General features: G+C 39.0%; 3 protein-coding genes across 9 annotated transcripts; 2 read left to right on the plus strand and 1 right to left on the minus strand.

Annotated features, from left to right (window-relative positions):
* Window positions 1-1,163: 1,163 nt before the first annotated feature.
* LOC135116492 (CBY1-interacting BAR domain-containing protein 1-like) lies at window positions 1,164-7,850 on the plus strand. 6 transcript variants are annotated; one of them, XM_064033990.1, is made up of 10 exons: window positions 1,269-1,440; window positions 1,853-1,954; window positions 2,502-2,630; window positions 2,913-3,093; window positions 3,482-3,616; window positions 3,910-3,999; window positions 4,587-4,619; window positions 5,766-5,888; window positions 6,054-6,146; window positions 7,315-7,454. In XM_064033990.1, the coding sequence occupies exons 1-9, from the start codon at window positions 1,406-1,408 to the stop codon at window positions 6,135-6,137; spliced, it is 912 nt and encodes a 303-aa protein (XP_063890060.1). In that variant the 5' UTR covers window positions 1,269-1,405; the 3' UTR covers window positions 6,138-6,146; window positions 7,315-7,454. The 6 variants fall into 6 exon arrangements, with proteins under 6 accessions (XP_063890057.1, XP_063890060.1, XP_063890059.1 ...); XM_064033989.1 differs by having other exon boundaries at window positions 6,054-6,156; window positions 7,315-7,453; XM_064033988.1 differs by having other exon boundaries at window positions 6,054-6,156; window positions 7,310-7,449.
* Window positions 6,929-10,812, minus strand: LOC135116494 (DNA-directed RNA polymerase II subunit RPB7). Of its 2 annotated transcripts, none has more exons than XM_064033994.1 (8): window positions 10,633-10,812; window positions 9,150-9,259; window positions 8,515-8,605; window positions 8,163-8,282; window positions 7,868-7,933; window positions 7,669-7,740; window positions 7,407-7,440; window positions 6,929-7,069 (listed from the first exon to the last, which is right to left on the minus strand). In XM_064033994.1, the coding sequence occupies exons 1-8, from the start codon at window positions 10,642-10,644 to the stop codon at window positions 7,056-7,058; spliced, it is 519 nt and encodes a 172-aa protein (XP_063890064.1). In that variant the 5' UTR covers window positions 10,645-10,812; the 3' UTR covers window positions 6,929-7,055. The 2 variants fall into 2 exon arrangements, with proteins under 2 accessions (XP_063890064.1, XP_063890065.1); XM_064033995.1 differs by having other exon boundaries at window positions 10,488-10,748.
* Window positions 10,611-16,333, plus strand: LOC135116493 (large ribosomal subunit protein uL29m-like). The gene is made up of 6 exons (XM_064033993.1): window positions 10,611-11,086; window positions 11,500-11,664; window positions 12,474-12,570; window positions 13,372-13,489; window positions 13,730-13,877; window positions 15,955-16,333. The coding sequence occupies exons 1-6, from the start codon at window positions 10,950-10,952 to the stop codon at window positions 16,100-16,102; spliced, it is 813 nt and encodes a 270-aa protein (XP_063890063.1). The 5' UTR covers window positions 10,611-10,949; the 3' UTR covers window positions 16,103-16,333.
* The last annotated feature ends 625 nt before the right edge of the window (window positions 16,334-16,958 follow it).

The raw sequence follows: 16,958 nt of genomic DNA on the forward strand, positions 1-16,958 counted from the left end.
GATGGGGAGAGAGAAAGAGAGAGGAGGAAGGAGGAAGAGAGGAATGCGAGAGGGAAAAGGTGTTTATATATATATATATATATATATATATATATATATATATATATATATATATATATATATATATATATATATATATATATATATATATATATAAAATTCTAGTGGCAGATTAAGATTTTTGTATCATTAGCAGGAGAAAGACTCTTGAGACCCGGCTTATCATCTTTGTGATCTTTGAAAATAGTCGTGGTGAGAGAGCAAAGCGTTTGTGACGGACGTAATCCGGCGAAGGTGGTATGTGTAATAATTGTCTAGGGCATAGGAGACTATACAAAAGTAGGAACTCTCTCTCTCTCTCTCTCTCTCTCTCTCTCTCTCTCTCTCTCTCTCTCTCTCTCTCTCTCTCTCTCTCTATATATATATATATATATATATATATATATATATATATATATATATATATATATATATATGTGTGTGTGTGTGTGTGTGTGTGTGTGTGTGTGTGTGTGTGAGAGTATTCTAACGTGCTGTATGTCACTTCTCTGTACCCCACCACTGAACACCATCAAAATTGATTAGCAAGAACTGCAAAGACTAAATAGATCTCTTGTATAATAATTGACAGTACTGGAAGCTAAAAGAGTGGCAGTGAGCAGTGAGCATTCGCAAAATGGATAAAGAAGCACTGCAAAGACTAAATAAAACACTTGTATAATCCTTGGCAGTACAGGAAGGGGGCGTGGCAGTGAGCACCCGCATTATAAGACCGCCTTAATGCACGTGGTCTTTGTTTACGACTGAGGCTGGCGTGCGGTTGCTGTGGTAACGCAACACACACACACACACACACACACACACACACACACTGACTGTCACCTCTCAGTAGTAGAAGCATCCATATTAAGAAGAGGGTTAAAACAGATTGTAATGTTTGTAAACGTTAATATGGAGAAGAAAGGGAGACACTGAGGCTGGTTCTGATTGGTTCTGTCCTGACTGGGTGAATCGGGTCCTGACTTGAGCGTGGTATCACAACTTTGGTGCAGTAGGGAGATTATTATAGTTTTCAAAAGTGTTTTCAGGATCCTACTAATAGTTTAACAAGTATTCACCATCGTATCATTACTTTTGGTGCTCTAGTCGAAGTTAGAGAGGTTTTCAAAGGTGCTTTCATGATACTATTAGCGAAAACACCTGAAAACCAGTAACTAATCATCGTGGACTGAAAACTCCAGACGAATAAATAAAGAAAGAAAGAAAGAGTTTCTGAAGACGTGTATCTGTCTGTGGGTCGAAAGCAAGGATTTTGTAAAAATATAAGTTCCTTGACTTGAAGTGTCATCCCATTACACTGCAAAACCTCTACCACAGCAAGTCAAGTTCTGTGCAAGTTTTAAACATGTTCGGCTCGTCCAACAGTCTTAACAAAGTACAGTAAGTCACATTCTGGTGTTGTTGGATTAATATTAAGGTGTAAGGAATAGCTGACATATTATGAATATGTTAATGCAGGTACTATTGATATATTTGACAGGGTTTAACATGTGTATACTTATTAGATTATTGTACCTAATTATCCTTGTGTTTTTGTACATGTTCTCACTGACTGACTGAATGACTGTATTTAGTAACAGTACTTTACACTGTGGACTGATTGAATGATTAATTGAGTAATTTAATGTACACTTAATGGCTTCTTGTAGCTTTTCTTGTGTTATTCTGGACTCACTGATTGACTGACTGATATATTATATTTAATAACAACCTTATACATTGTGGACTGATTGCATACATTTCATACTCCTAATGTATTCTGCAGATTCAATTTTCTCCCCATGATTTGCAGTTCAGGGCAGATGAAGTTTATCCAAGAGAGAGTGGCAGGGGTGGAGAAGCATTTTGGCCAGATCTGCCGAGCCCTGGCTGCCTATGCCAAGAGGGAGGCAAAGTGAGTGGTATGGGAATATCTCTGATGCTTGGGATGTTAAGTAGAGTAAAAATAATACAGGGAGTCTTCTCTTTATGACAGTCTTGGCTGTTGCTGTTCGGTGGTTATGATGGTGGTAGTACTTGTCTCTGTACATTCCCCTTTCCTGATTTTCTTTTTTTACTGATTTATTCAATTATTTATCTATTTACTGTATTTCTTTCATGTATTTTCTTTTACAGATGCAATAGTTATGTGTTTATGCCCTAGGTTATGACATTATTAGTGCTATAGCACTAGTGTAGGTGAGTGATATACTGCAGGTGCTCACATAGGCTAGTTCCAACCTTGGCATAGGAATAGAACTCAATTGTGTTTCAAGGGCTCCCTTTTCAGGAAACTGTTGTGTTCAGGTTAAGGAAATATTCTCCAGCTTCAGAAACATTTCCTTGTAAACTCAAACAATAAAGAAGTAAAAGTTAAGTGTAATGTACCAAACCATCATTAATAAAGACATAAGGGAATACATATTACAGTAATAGGGCTAAAAGTTGTACTGTTACTTCAGGTTGCGTGACAAAGGTGACGAGGTGTCCAAGGCCCTGCAAGAGTATGGAGAGGTGGAGAGTCTTAACAAGAGTCTCAGGGCAGCCCTTTGTGAGACTGCTGACTCTCTCACTGCCATCCAGGACTACAGGTGACTCCAAAATATCATACACAAATAAACTTCGGACTTGAGTCAGGCCATAATGATCATCACCAATAAACCTTGACTGTCCTGCCTCTACATGTGGTCTTTCAGTCAAGCATGTTGAAAATATAGCAAATGAGTGTCTTATAACAAGCTTTTCATCTAAATATGAAACTTGTAGAATGAGAAATGCTATGAAGTATGTAGCCTCTCATCTAAACATGAAGCTTGCAGAATGAGAAGTCCCATGAGGTGTGTTGTATTAGAATGTTCTGTGTGGCACTGCAGGGACGTCAAGGTGGAACGGCTCGATGCGAGGGTTGTGGAGGAGATTGCTGCTTATGGAGGGATTTGCCGGACTGCCAAGGATGAGCTGAAGCGCAGCTTTGACAGTCGGCAACGTGAGATTGCCCACCGCCACAGTCTGGAGAAGACTAAGAGTCGCCACCCACAGAACAGGCAACAAATTGTATGTGTTTCGTTTTTTATTTTCGTATGTCAGATGGACCTAAGAAGGCCTAAGGCAACAAAAAGAATGAAACAAAAGACTCACTGAGGTGCCACTCCCAAAAGAAAAGCCAAAAAGATCATCCAAAATTGGAGGATAAATGTCTTGAAACCTACCCTGTAAAAGAGTACAAGTCATAGGAAGGATGAAATGCAGCAGCAGGCAGGGAGTTCCTAAGCATCTTCTCAATGAGGGTGTTTTCTGTAAGGGACATCAGTCTAAATACACTGTGGTACATGCACGTCAATCTGTTATTCAGCAAATATAAGCACACAGATCTTTTTTGATAGTGTTAGTGTTGTGGATTGACAGGCATGAAATACTAAAAGCTACATTGACCGCTTGGCAGATCATTGCAGAAACCAAGCTGCAGAAGTCCACAACAGAGGCCCAGCGTGCCTGCAAGAACCTTGAGGATCAGATGGACCAGTTTGAACAAAAGAAAGTCTCAGATTTAAAGAAGATTTTAAAAGAATTTATTCAGGTATTGAAAGAAAATTATGAAGAATTTAATTTATTGAACTATGACAGTTTATATAAGATGAATGATTAAGAAAGTCCTGTTATTTTGTGAATATTACACAGAGAACCTACATTACAACAAATTTGCCTCAGTAGCAACATCCAACACTATACCAAATGCATAAAACAACTTTATTTTGATAACACATGCCAAAAATTAATAAAAATCTATTTTTGTGTGTTTGTACATATGCATGTACTGTATAGTTAGTCCCTTACAAGCACTGAATGTGTGAGTGTTTGGCATCTCCTCAGATCGAGTTAGCCTTCCATGCCAAGGCACTGGAACTGTACACCCGTGCCTACAATCAAGTGTCCAGCATTGAGGAGGAGGAGGACCTGGAGGTGAGCCCAGGATACACATGTGCTGTTCATTATAAGCTAGTTAGTTAGTTTATTGAAACATTAAAGCAATACTCTTTACATGGAAATAGTTAAAAATCAAATAATCTAATAAATCCCTAGAACATTAATAAGAATATAATAGTGAGGAAACAAGTGTGCTATTCATTATAACTGAGGAAACAGTGTGCTATTCATTACAACAGTGAGGAAACAGTATTTTATTCATTATAACAGTGAGAATATAAGTGTGCTATTCATTATAACAGTGAGGAAACTGTGTGCTATTCATTATAATAGTGAGGAAACTGTTATTCATTATAACAGTGAAAAAACATACCAAACTATTAGCTATATATATTTAGGTTTTAATCCACAAATATCCTGTATGAAATTACTACCTTTGAAAATATATGTACAAATTACAGATTACTCTAAGCAAAATAACCTGTTTTGTAAAACCATCTTGTTTGAAGTACACTGATTACTGGTAAAACTTTTAATTTGTGCTTGGATGTCACAGAGTTGAGTAGTCCACCATGTAGTGCATCTGTCATGATGTCTCTAGCCTCTGACTCTTGTACTTGCAGGCATTTCGAAACGCAAGGGATGTCTTTGATGCGGTAATGCCTAACTCTGTGTTTCTTGTTGGCTTTGTCTCTCAGTAATGCCAACATTAATGTTCTGCTTCCACTTGTACCAATTTCAGGCTGGTCACTTTAGATTTATTTTCTTTTTTAGTCTGATTTTTGCTTATTTGTTTATTTATGTGTGTGCTCTGTTTGCTTGCTTGTGTTATTCAAATATGCTTCATTAACTTGCAAGATATCCACACTCCCTTTAATTCTGCAGCTTTCAACAGTCATCCTTCTTCTTCAGTAATTTTATCCACACTTCTATCCACACTTCTTACATCATTCTATTCACACTTCTTTCATCATTCTGTCCATACTTTTTCTATCCATTCTTCTCTTTTCATCATTCTATACACACTTCTTCTTCCATCATTCTATCCACACTTCTTCTTCCATCATTCTATCCACACTTCCATCAATCTACCCACACTGCCTTTTTAATTCATGCAGTCTTCAGCAGCCTTCCTATTTCTTCCATCATTCTATCTATTATAATATAATTCAATACATGGTCAAGATTCTGCCTTAACTTTTACTAGTTTCAAGCTGATGACTTTAGATTTGTTTTCCTTTTTTCTTTTTAGTCTTAATTTTTTTATATTTTATGTTCTCCATGCTTGTAAACTCTCCACACTCTGTCTCATCTCCCATTACTCTTTCTGTTATAATACTGTAACTCAATACGTCATACCCCCTTTTGCCTCTTGCCACCAGCGGAAATATTTTGCTCAGTGTGTTCTTGCTGTGTTATTTGATGAAAGCAGTGTATCGTGTCCGTACATATTGAAAGTGTAGCAATGCTTGTGTGAGGTTATTTTAGTCTTGTTCTCTTTCCTATTGTACTTTCTTGACATTAGCAATTATCAAGCAGACATTTTCTTTTTTCCTATTTTTATGCCTTAAGTCAGCCTTCATATTTTTTTTTCTACTGTACTTTCCTGGGAGTAGCATTCAAGTAGTCAAGACTTCTTCATATGTAAAAAATGACAAATAATAATAATGATAGTAATTTAATAATAATAATAAGTTAGCAGAATTCAGTAGATCACCAGATGCGGTAGCCATAATGACTTAACGATGGACACAACTGTGTATATTTCCTTCTCTGTTCTCTAAGGTTTGTCATTCTTTCAGGAATTCCGCAATGCTCTGAAGGGCAATGTTGCAGGTCGGGCCGAGGCTGTGGGAGTGGGTGAAGGCTCCTCTCTCTCCCCCGTCATCCTTAACTCTCGCCACAGCAGACACACTCGCAAAAAGGTAAATTGCCATCATAAAAACACACTCACAAAAAGGTAAACTTTCACAATCCATCACCACTGGATTCTACATGTCCTAAAAATGTCTTAACTCTAATTGAAGTAGACAAGATTGTGTTTCATGAGTAGCCTTCTGATCTTGAACTTTCTTTTAATTTCTTTACAGCGTGACCTGAAGAAGTCCATGGAGAAGCTGCAGGTTGAGGACTATGAGGAAATCCATCAGAGTTCATCAAGTGAAGAGGACTGACCTGCTCATGTGTGTCTGAGTATGTGGTGGTCAACTTGCCTTACATTCATCCATCTATCTGTCTATCCCACACAGGGGAGCCCAAACAAAGCACCACACACTCATACACACATTATTATGATTAACACTCTTAGCTCTGCCAGATGTTGGTGGAAAGGGATAGTGTTGTGAACCACTATACTACATCCCAGGAGCTTAGGAATAGCACATCTGGTCACATACCTCCACAGCAAGGCCTGATAGCATAATAAGACTGTTAGCTGTCATGCACCTACTCCAATCCTGAGACCGCAAAAGATGCAGGGTACTTAATACTTTAAATACTGGTACTAATCATATAAGTCATCGTTAGCATTAATATATTTTTTTTGTTGAATGTCATTTCCTCTACAGGGTCAGATAGTGTGTATCAGATATTGTGTGGTATCCCAAATGTTTCCTCACCATAGGTAGTGTTGTCATGATGATATAAAGATCTTGGCCTGTGTTCTCTGCCCCAGGCCACCAACTGAAGTTGACTTACTGTTCTGTAGAAACCATGAATCACAGCAAAGTGCACTTCACTTGTAATAAATAAGGTTAAACTATACTCACATTATTAGTCAGTATCATAATCATTGTCATCACTGTATCATTATTATAATCAGTTAATTGTAGGAAAAGTCACTTATGAATAAGTTACTTGTGAGAATTGCTTTTATAAATAACTTGCTTGACCTGCTTTCAAGACAGCCATATCATGAATTCTAATTTGTTTGAGGAAAAAAAATACATAAATGAAAATAACTGAATATAAAATTATTTTTATTGGAAATCAAGTCAAAGCTGACACCAATTTCTTAGAGATGAATATGATATCTGAAGCAGACATGTATGACTAATGTTATAGTACAGGATGCAGGATGTGTCTGTTGCTCTTCAGCTGGTGAGACCTGTGGAGGCAAAATAGATTATTAAACAACATAAATAATCAGTATTACAAAACTGTTGAGATAAGAAAGCTGCTAAGACTATTTCAGATGCACAATGTTTTCCTGCAGCAGTAAGTTTTGCTCTAACATCCCCACCACCTGGTTTCCTTCCCAGCTGCTGATGGGCCTCATCCATCCTTGTATGGAGTATTGCTGTTATATTATGAGGGGAGATTCAACTAATACTGTACTTTTTTGCAGAGTAGAATGAAAAGGTTTCCACAGCACCAACTCCTCTCCCTTAAGTGACTGTATTCAATTTCTAATACAAAAAAGAAGCAACTTAGCATACACTCACCCAAGTAATCATCCATGAGTGTTCCAATGGCAAACTGAAAAACAAATAATGATGATTATCATCCAAACTCAGTGAAGGAAGGCCTAGATTCTGTCATATCAACTTATCAAATAAAGCTGAGTCCTTTGTAGGAAAGTGACTCTTTACCAGAACTCATAAATAGTTTGGGAAAAGAGGAATGCTTTCAGGAAGACCAACAAACAGTAACATTAAACTATTGTGGCTACATTGACACAAACATGTGGTCTTTCATTGGACTTACTATATCAGTTGCATCCACTCTGGTGCCAACAATTTTCACTCTTATTTCATCATCCTGTTGAATAACAACTTCCTGGAAGAAAAATAATTATTCTTATTTAGGTACATACCTATCTTAATATAAGATAGTGTGTTGTTCTTAATTTTTCACACATGTACAAATCAAATAAAAAGGGAAGAATTGCAGGAATGTTGCTCACCTCATCTCTGCTCTTGTAGCACGGAGGGTTGGAGTTGGGATCAAATTCTAGATCCTGTGGGATGGACTGAAAGGAAAACAGTTCTTCTAAGATGGATGTAGAAAACAAATAGGTGTGTTGACTGAACATTATATCTTTAGTGTTCAGTACATTTTGATAGACAGTTGACAGAAATACATTCAAATATTCAGATATAAATAGACATAATGTGACATGAAACTATCTTTGGGAAAAAAATAAATGGATATTTAGAAATGAATGGAGTTAATCATACAAACTTTCCAAATCAACTCACATGTCTGGAGATGAAGCACTGCATGGGTCCGATTTCACAAAAGAGTCCAATCTTATTGATCTGAGTGACGACAGCGTCCAGCACCTCTCCTTTGAAGGGTCTGAACACGATAGCTTTGTACTGCAAGGAATTACAACAGACTGTTAATAATTCCCTCTACTATACTTAGTGATGATCATGAATTATTTGAGAACCTATCTATCTATATACCAGGGTGGCAATCCAACATAGGGTGATCCACAAGGCACCAAACATTCACACTCTTAGCCCTGTCTTAGCCCCATTGGTTCCTGGTGGATTTCAGAATAAGGGATAAAAACACTTGTACTGCTGTAGTAGCTATGGCACTCACCTTGATGGGGTACAACACAAATCCTCGGCCAACCTGAATCATGCCTGAGCCGATGTGATCAATAGTGGTGACAGCGATGACGAACCCATACCTGTGGAAACGTTTGGATGGTTGAAGCCATAAACAAATAACTAAACATACTAGTACAATATGAAGGGATTTTCAGAGTGCTTTTCCTTGATGTCTTTCCAGCAATGAGGAAAAATTTATTCACTCTTTTTCTACATCCTAATTTTGGAAAGCAGCCAAATTTAGGTAACTTAAAATGTGTACCATCAACATCATAAATTTTTTCTATACCTAGTTTATTACCATGCCAAGGAAACCACCTTGAAGTCACAATGAAAAGATTAAAAATATAAGTACATTAGCCAGAATAAGATGAATATTCAAAATATTCAAAATATTCAAAGTAACAAATGATGGATCTCTGCACCTAAGTACTGACAATAAACAGTAAAAAAAAGTATTCAAACCATTAATAAAAGAAAAATTAAGCAAATATTATGCAAATTTTGGAAAAAAAGAAAAGAGGACAATATGGAAGAGAAATATCAGGGAGGTTCCATTGCATGAAGGCATCATCTTGACAACAACCTGAGCTTCAACAGAAGCAACAGCCCACAGGTGCTCACTTTCCAGTACAGGTTCCCTCCACTTCGGTGAACAGCATCTGTCTCACAGTGTCCATCAGCTGTGGCCCAAAGTAGCGAGGGTGCAGCAAAATCTCATGCTCCAGGGAGATCTGATGATGGGATGTGTTAGTTTTCAGCTGAAATATGTATCAGGCAGGCAGTATTGAAATAACATTAGCATATCAATCTGAGGACTAGGTTAGGTTTAGACTGATTCAGTTCACTAGTTTCATTGCTAATCCCCTCACTGTATAGATCCTAATTAGAAAAAAAAAAAAACACTGAGGTGCCAGTCTCCAGAGTAAATAGTCACTATCCTGAAATTAGTAGGGGGGTAGTTATTTCCATACAACCCTATCAGGCTTTCTCTGCAATACAAAGTACATTGTCTGACCTCCTTTATGTAGGTTGTACTCCAGAACTGCTGAGCTAGCCCTCTAATCACGATTAGTGAGTGTGACTTGGGCAGGTTCATGGGTTGAAGCCCCTACCTGTTTAATGCTAGGTACTTTGCTTCCTCATTCTCCTACTTGTCCCTAAGGATGTTGTGCATTGAAGAAATACAGAGAAATGGGTGTATTGCACAAGTTGCTAGATTGGATATCCAGATTCAACCTAACCGAATGGTTCATATATTTATAGGAAAGGACTGGAGATGGCACCAGATAAAATAGAAGGTGCTGGTTTGGGTAATTGTCTAGAGTCCTTACCGGGCCTTATTACTGGTCTATTCACTTCAATTCTTTTACACATACCTTCACATGCACCTAAAACATCATTTTAAAGTGGGGGACAAATGCCCCCTTCCCTCTAGTCCAGCAAAATTGGGGACATGTGGGAAGGCGGGGTTTTTGGGTGGGGGAGACATAAATCAGCGAGCGATTTTCGGCCTTTCCACTGCCCCTGTAGGTTAGGTTAGGTTAGGTTAGGTTAGGTTACGGTATTGGATACGTTTTAACTATATAGAAAGATCCATACTTGGTGTTGAATGGTGTTTTTAAAAAAGTAAACATAGAATCAATCATCTATTGGTTTTGGATGAGGTGTTTGTGAGCGAGTGATGCTGCACTGGACCTGAAGCTCCTAACCTAACCTAACCTAACCTAACCTAACCTAACCTACAGGGGCAGTGGAAAGGCCGAAAATCGCTCGCTGATTTATGTCTCCCCCACCCAAAAACCCCGCCTTCCCACATGTCCCCAATTTTGCTGGACTAGAGGGAAGGGGGCATTTGTCCCCCACTTTAAAATGATGTTTTAGGTGCATGTGAAGGTATGTGTAAAAGAATTGAAGTGAATAGACCAGTAATAAGGCCCGGTAAGGACTCTAGACAATTACCCTGGTTTGTATTGGATGAGAGGCCTTCTCCGAACCTCTCACAGCATCAAGCAATGAGTGGCCTGGCAGACCACAGCATTGATACTGGCAGCCCAAGCAGGAGCCTCCACGATAACTATATACGGAGCAAGCGCGGAACACTTACGTGATAGAACATGATTAAATACTAGATCTCCCAACTACTGAGGAATGGGAAGGTACAGGGAACACCGCTGCGTTGGTCTAGCCGCGTCAGCCTCCCAGTATGTATCACGGATTCGGAAACTTCACATGCGGCGATGTTTACAGTGTTTTATGATACGTTTCGGCCTCCCCAGAGAGACCAGGCGGTGAGGTGTACGGCGCGTTGTTTCTTCCCATTATGTGCTGATTTACCACAACTTCCACGACCTGGCATATCAGACCAGAGTACAGAGAACCCATGGACAAGTGCAGAGAGGTTAGATAGGGAAATATAAAGCAATGGCGGCCTTGAGAACAGGAGTGGCCGGTGTGGTGGGACTGGCGGCCAGGATGGGACGTCTCAGTGTGTCTGTGCCCTCCCAGGTAACCCGCCCCTCACTGCATACCTCATTTGTCACAGCCTTCAGTCACTTCAGGTAAGGATGGAGTAATTATATATGTATTAAGACAGGATAATATTTAAATAGCATTAGCGTACTTGGGTTAGGTTAGGTTTGGATTATATCAGTTCATTGATTTCATTGTTAATCTATTAATTGCGTACAGCATGATATAAAACAAAAAAGCATAATATTTTTATCCAGAAATAGTAACTGTCTCGAAATGAGCAAGTTAGGGTAATTTCAATAAAACCAAAACCCATGTCACAAGTCATTCCAGTACAGTGGGGAATATCCAGACCTTTCTCAGTCTTATAATGACGGAGTCTGTTGGGGTCTGTGAGGGTCTTATTAACTAAACAAAGCAAGTCTAAGGAAAAATTATACTGGTTGTTGAGTGTCATGCATTTTGTGTGTGAATTGGTATTGATTCTCTCCTGCACCACCAGGCTGACCCCATGGTATGCCTCACTCCACACCAGCAGCAGCCACAGGGGCCTCATGGAGTTCTTTGATAACGAGAAGAACTGGGGAGAGACTGAGGTGAAGGTGGGCAGGTCGTGGAGGATTGAGGAGTTGAGGATCAAGAGCAATGAGGACCTGCACAAACTATGGTACTGATGGTAGTTAAGTCTCTCTCTCTCTCTCTCTCTCTCTCTCTCTCTCTCTCTCTCTCTCTCTCTCTCTCTCTCTCTCTCTCTCTCTCTCTCTCTCTCTCTCTCTTTCTCTCTCTCTCTCTCTCTCTCTCTCTCTCTCTCTCTCTCTCTCTCTCTCTCTCTCTCTCTCTCTCTCTCTCTCTCTCTCTCTCTCTCTCTCTCTCTCTCTCTCTCTCTCTCTCTCTCTCTCTCTCTCTCTCTCTCTCTCTCTCTCTCTCTCTCTCAGTGATGTAATTTTCCTTGATCTATAAATGATAATGTTGCAGCAAGATGATACCTTGCTTACATATTTAAGAAAAACAATAAATAAGTAAATGTAAAAGCAAAACAAAAACCAACTAAACCAAATCAGAATTGGAGTGCTTATGGTGGTGAGAAGTAAGGTTGATAATAACTTTCTGACATTTATTGCATTATAAGAAAATAACAAATTGCCAAACTCCTCAAAGAAGCTGTAACACTTCTCCTGCCTGAGGAGGTGTGACTAATCCTGTTGCTCCCTTTTTTTCGTGTTGACATTTTCATTCTGCTTTATCATTTATTGTGTGTGTGTGTGTGTGTGTGTGTGTGTGTGTGTGTGTGTGTGTGTGTGTGTGTGTGTGTGTGTGTGTGTGTGTGTTATTAAATTTCCTTTTCATACTCTTCATACCCTTATTTATCCATTAATGTATTAATTTTGTTTTGAAGAATTACACAGGTATCTTTTGTGTGTAGTGATGTCTGATAATTCCCAGAGGAGCAGTTTTTGAAGTGTATGTGCTTTCAAGGTTTGTGCTGCTGAAGGAGAAGAACATGCTGCTCACCATGGAGCATGCCTGTGAAGAGGAGTACCAGGTGTTCCCTAATCCTGAGAGAATTGACAAGGTAAAAGTAAAGGACAGCTTCAAGATGAGCTTTCTGACCATATTCTGAAGCACTTCTGTGCTGCAGCTTCACTACTTTCAAATGACACCTTTTAAAGCTGCATGTGATTTTGAGGGTGTCTTTATGATTCTAGTGACAGATTATCAAGATTTCTACATTATTAAAATGAGAAATAGTCTTGAAAACCTGGCGAATCATCTCTGTGGCCTTTGAAAATAGTTGTGGTGAGAGCAAAGTGTTTCTGAATACAGCCCTTTGTTTCATGACTTGCATGGCACTGTAAGCTTTTGTTACTTACTTGCTACTTGTGTTTATTCTTCATCTGGTCCTACTCTGCTGAAATGCTTTGCAGGATCCACATATCTTATTTTTTTTCATCATTAGCTTGTATAATTATCCATCAGGTGAAGGATCACACCACATATGCCTCAATAATAGTAAAGTCCCTCAAATCAAAACTCAGAATAAATATGTCTTCAGTTTTGTCTTAGAATTTTTTCATGTTAACAGTTTTTCATAAGTCAGGGGGAAGGCTGTTGGTTGTCAGCTCTAAGATGCTTTTGTGAGGTGTAAGTGTTGAGAAGGGAAATGTAATATGTCTGGCTAATGTTTGGAGAAGGGTAAGCTGAGAGTTTGAGAAGGAATGTCAGGCTGATAGATAAATATTTTTACATAAAGTTATTTTAGGTGGAAGAAAGCAATAAGTACCTAGGGGATGTGGTAAGGGAGAATAAGTTTGAGAAGGAATGTTGTTCTGGTAGATATTTTACATGAAGTTGACATTACAAACTCTAATTTCAGGTTGAGGAAAGCATGAAGAACCTGGAAGATGTGGTGAAGGAGAGGAATCGAGCGTATTGGCTGCTGGAGACTGGGGAAGATGGAGAGCACCATGGAGAAATAGGAACTGATTCCCTTGGTGGGTAGTCTTATGGAAATTTTGTAAAGATAAAGTTTTCAGATAAATGTCATATTAATCAATAGTTATGATCACCTATTCAGATTATGAGGGAAGATTTAGCATATAACTTTTCTAATGCTTCATTCCTTTCAGGCTCTCATGGCAGAAAAAAATTTATGGAGTTGAGGTGTCCCATTTTCAAAACAGTCTTCATCCACATTAATACTTGTCTCTTTTGTTGATTTCTCTTTACTTCAGGCCGAAGAAGGTTCATAAGGTACAGAGAGCACACAGTCCCTTACTGGTCAACTGGACGTCCCTGGAGGTCAAGGGAGACCCCATCCATTACAAAATTTTCGCGCCTCATGAGGGAAAAGAAATTTTTGGAAAAGAGAAGAGCCTTACGGTGAGTGGTGGACAGATTCATTGTTGAAGTCTTTTCATCATGGTCTGAAGCCAGCAAACTGCATGACCCTTTGTGAGTTAGTGCCGTTAAGCTGCTGCCACATACAACTGAAGTCAATGAAGCTGACATCTGTTGGGTATCCTCTTTTAGAGATTTTGGTGAAACTTTTGCTATTGCCTTGGACATATCAAAAGCTTTTGATAGAGTCTGGCACAAAGCTTTGATTTCCAAACTACCCTCCTACGGCTTCTCTCCTCTCTGTAACTTCATCTCAAGTTTCCTTTCTGACCGTTCTATTGCTGCTGTGGTAGACGGTCACTGTTCTTCTCCTAAATCTATTAACAGTGGTGTTCCTCAGGGTTCTGTCCTGTCACCCACTCTCTTCTTATTATTCATTAATGATCTAAACCAAACTTCTTGTCCTATCCAGCCCTATGCTGATGATACCACCCTGCACTTTTCCACGTCTTTTCATAGACGTCCAACCCTTCATGAGGTAAACATTTCACACAGGGAAGCCACAGAACATTTGACTTCTGATCTTTCTAAAATTTCTGATTGGGGCAGAGCAAACTTGGTATTGTTCAATGCCTCAAAAACTCAATTCCTCCATCTATCAACTCGACACAACCTTCCAGACAACTATCCCCTCTTCTTCGATGACACTCAACTGTCCCCGTCTTCTACACTGAACATCCTTGGTCTGTCCTTTACTTATAATCTGAACTGGAAACTTCACATCTCATCTCTAGCTAAAACAGCTTCTATGAAGTTAGGCGTTCTGAGACGTCTCTGCCAGTTTTTCTCACCCCCCAGCTGCTAACTCTGTACAAGGGCCTTATCCGTCCATGTATGGAGTATGCTTCACATGTCTGGGGGGTTCCACTCATACTGCTCTTCTAGACAGGGTGGAATCAAAAGCTTTTCATCTCATCAACTCTCCTCTAACTGACTGTCTTCAGCCTCTCTCTCACCACTGCAATGTTGCATCTCTAGCTGTCTTCTACCGCTATTTTCATGCTAACTGCTCTTCTGATCTTGCTAACTGCATGCCTCCCCTCCTCCCGCAGCCTCGCTGCACAAGACTTTCTTCTTTCTCTCACCCCTATTCTGTCCACCTCTCTAATGCAAGAATTAACCAGTATTCTCAATTATTCATCCCTTTCTCTGGTAAACTCTGGAACTCCCTGCCTGCTTCCTATGACTTGAATTCCTTCAAGAGGGAGGTTTCAAGACACTTATTCATCAATTTTTGACCACTGCTTTGACCCTTTTATGGGACTGGCATTTCAGTGGGCATTTTTTGTATTGGATTTTTGTTGCCCTTGGCCAGTGTCCTTCCTACATAAAATAAGTAAATAAATAATTTTCCCTATACTTAGAAAATGTTCTCAAGTGTTGGTGGTAAGCTAATTTTATCTCTTTTATATCAAGTTACTTGTTCATAGATTTAAAGGCCTTTTCATACAGTTCCTGTCATGCACTATTTGTTGTAGGATGGCAAAGGCTAGGAATAAGAAAGTGTATCTTGTGCTCTATACCAGTGTTGATATTTAGCTGACTCTCTCAAGGATTATCTATTTGTAGTGACATCAGAACTGTGACAAAATGCTATTTTGAAGTTTTAAGGCCACCATGATATCAGTGAAAAGTGCTGACATACTCATTTTAAGAAGAGGGTTGAGTGTTCTTACCTGATGTGCAGTATTGGTTTCTGGCTGTGGGGTGACAAAGTGTGTTGAGATCCTTAAATCGTACAAACTGCGTGCTGTTACTTACTTCAAACTCCAACTTGCTCAGTCCATTGTCAGGATCAGTAATCAGGATAGGACAAGAAATGATGTGTTCAAGCTTGATGCAGGTAGATTTAAAAAGTGATAGTAAGGAATTGGTTGTCAAAAAGAGTATTAGATAAATGGAATGGACTCAGTAATTAGGTTGTTAGTGCTGGATCATTGGGGAGCTTTTAAAGACGTTTAGATAAATTCATGAATGGAAATAATTGGTAGAAACAGGTATGTTTCCTGACAGCTTGCAGGTTCTCTTTTGTTCTTAAGTTCTTATTTCTTCATTACAGTCGTATCAGGGACCATGTGTGTATGTTGCTGCGTCGCTTCCCTCACATGGACCTGGATGTGCTGCAGAAGAAATACCCTGAAGTGAATGTGAAGGCTCTCAGGCACCAGAAGAGATCCCTTGGCCACCATGTACACAACATTGCCTAGACAGCTTGTATCCTGAGAAGTTAGTGTATAGAATTGTAGAAAAACTGATACTGAATGATAAGGAGTGTCTTTTGTAGTTTAGTTTTACAAAGAGAGAAAATTTTGGTTGAATTCATATTATTTAAAGAAATCATGTTCTTGTTTAGGAAATTGGAAGGTGAAAGATTTCCATAACTCATATAGTGTATATTATGTATAAACTTAATAATAAACCATGAACTTGAAAATGAAGACTTGTTCAATATTTCTTGCCACTGGTTTGCATTAAAAAAAGGTATGTATATATTCTTATTTGTAAACAAGAGGGTCAAGAGGCAAGAGAAGGGAACTTAAAGCAAAAATTATGGAAGTTATGATGCCCAAGAGAGTACAAGATGCCTTCATGGTCCAGGTGATGGTTGGACAGGATTGTAGCGTGTGTGTAAGAGAGAGATCGACTCTCTCTCTCTCTCTCTCTCTCTCTCTCTGTGTGTGTGTGTGCGTGTGTGAGAGAGAGAGAGAGAGAGAGAGAGAGAGAGAGAGAGAGAGTTCAGGCATTGATAAAAAAAGAAAAGTGCTTATAAATTTTGTGGGAAATATCATGGGATTTTCATTTACATTTGAAATTTTTTGTGAAAGACATTCTCAATCCGCAGGAAGTGGCTTGTACATAAGTAGCAACACTGGTAGCGATTGTCGAGACATTAAAAGGTTTATTACAGTCATATTGACAGCAGTCTGGACGGAACACAAGTAATATTTTCATGTCCCTAGCGAAGGTTAGATAAGATTTCATATCATTAGAGAGGAGAAAAGAATAATGAAGAACCCAACAACTAATCATCTCCGTGGCTTTTGAAAACAATCATATGTAAAT

Source organism: Scylla paramamosain, chromosome 31, assembly GCF_035594125.1.
Source record: "Scylla paramamosain isolate STU-SP2022 chromosome 31, ASM3559412v1, whole genome shotgun sequence".
Lineage (NCBI taxonomy): Eukaryota > Metazoa > Arthropoda > Malacostraca > Decapoda > Portunidae > Scylla > Scylla paramamosain.

Coding starts and splice junctions, on each gene's coding strand:
- LOC135116492 (XM_064033987.1), top strand. CDS start 1,406: ATGTTCGGCTCGTCCAACAGTCTTAACAAAGTACA. Junction 3,094..3,481: donor CACAGAACAGGCAACAAATT/GTATGTGTTTCG, acceptor ACCGCTTGGCAG/ATCATTGCAGAAACCAAGCT. Junction 4,620..5,765: donor CAAGGGATGTCTTTGATGCG/GTAATGCCTAAC, acceptor TCATTCTTTCAG/GAATTCCGCAATGCTCTGAA.
- LOC135116494 (XM_064033994.1), bottom strand. Junction 7,934..8,162: donor AGTGCTTCATCTCCAGACAT/GTGAGTTGATTT, acceptor TTTTCCTTTCAG/TCCATCCCACAGGATCTAGA. Junction 7,441..7,668: donor GAGTGGATGCAACTGATATA/GTAAGTCCAATG, acceptor TTTGTTTTTCAG/TTTGCCATTGGAACACTCAT.
- LOC135116493 (XM_064033993.1), top strand. CDS start 10,950: ATGGCGGCCTTGAGAACAGGAGTGGCCGGTGTGGTGGGACTGGCGGCC. Junction 12,571..13,371: donor ATCCTGAGAGAATTGACAAG/GTAAAAGTAAAG, acceptor CTCTAATTTCAG/GTTGAGGAAAGCATGAAGAA. Junction 13,878..15,954: donor GAAAAGAGAAGAGCCTTACG/GTGAGTGGTGGA, acceptor TCTTCATTACAG/TCGTATCAGGGACCATGTGT.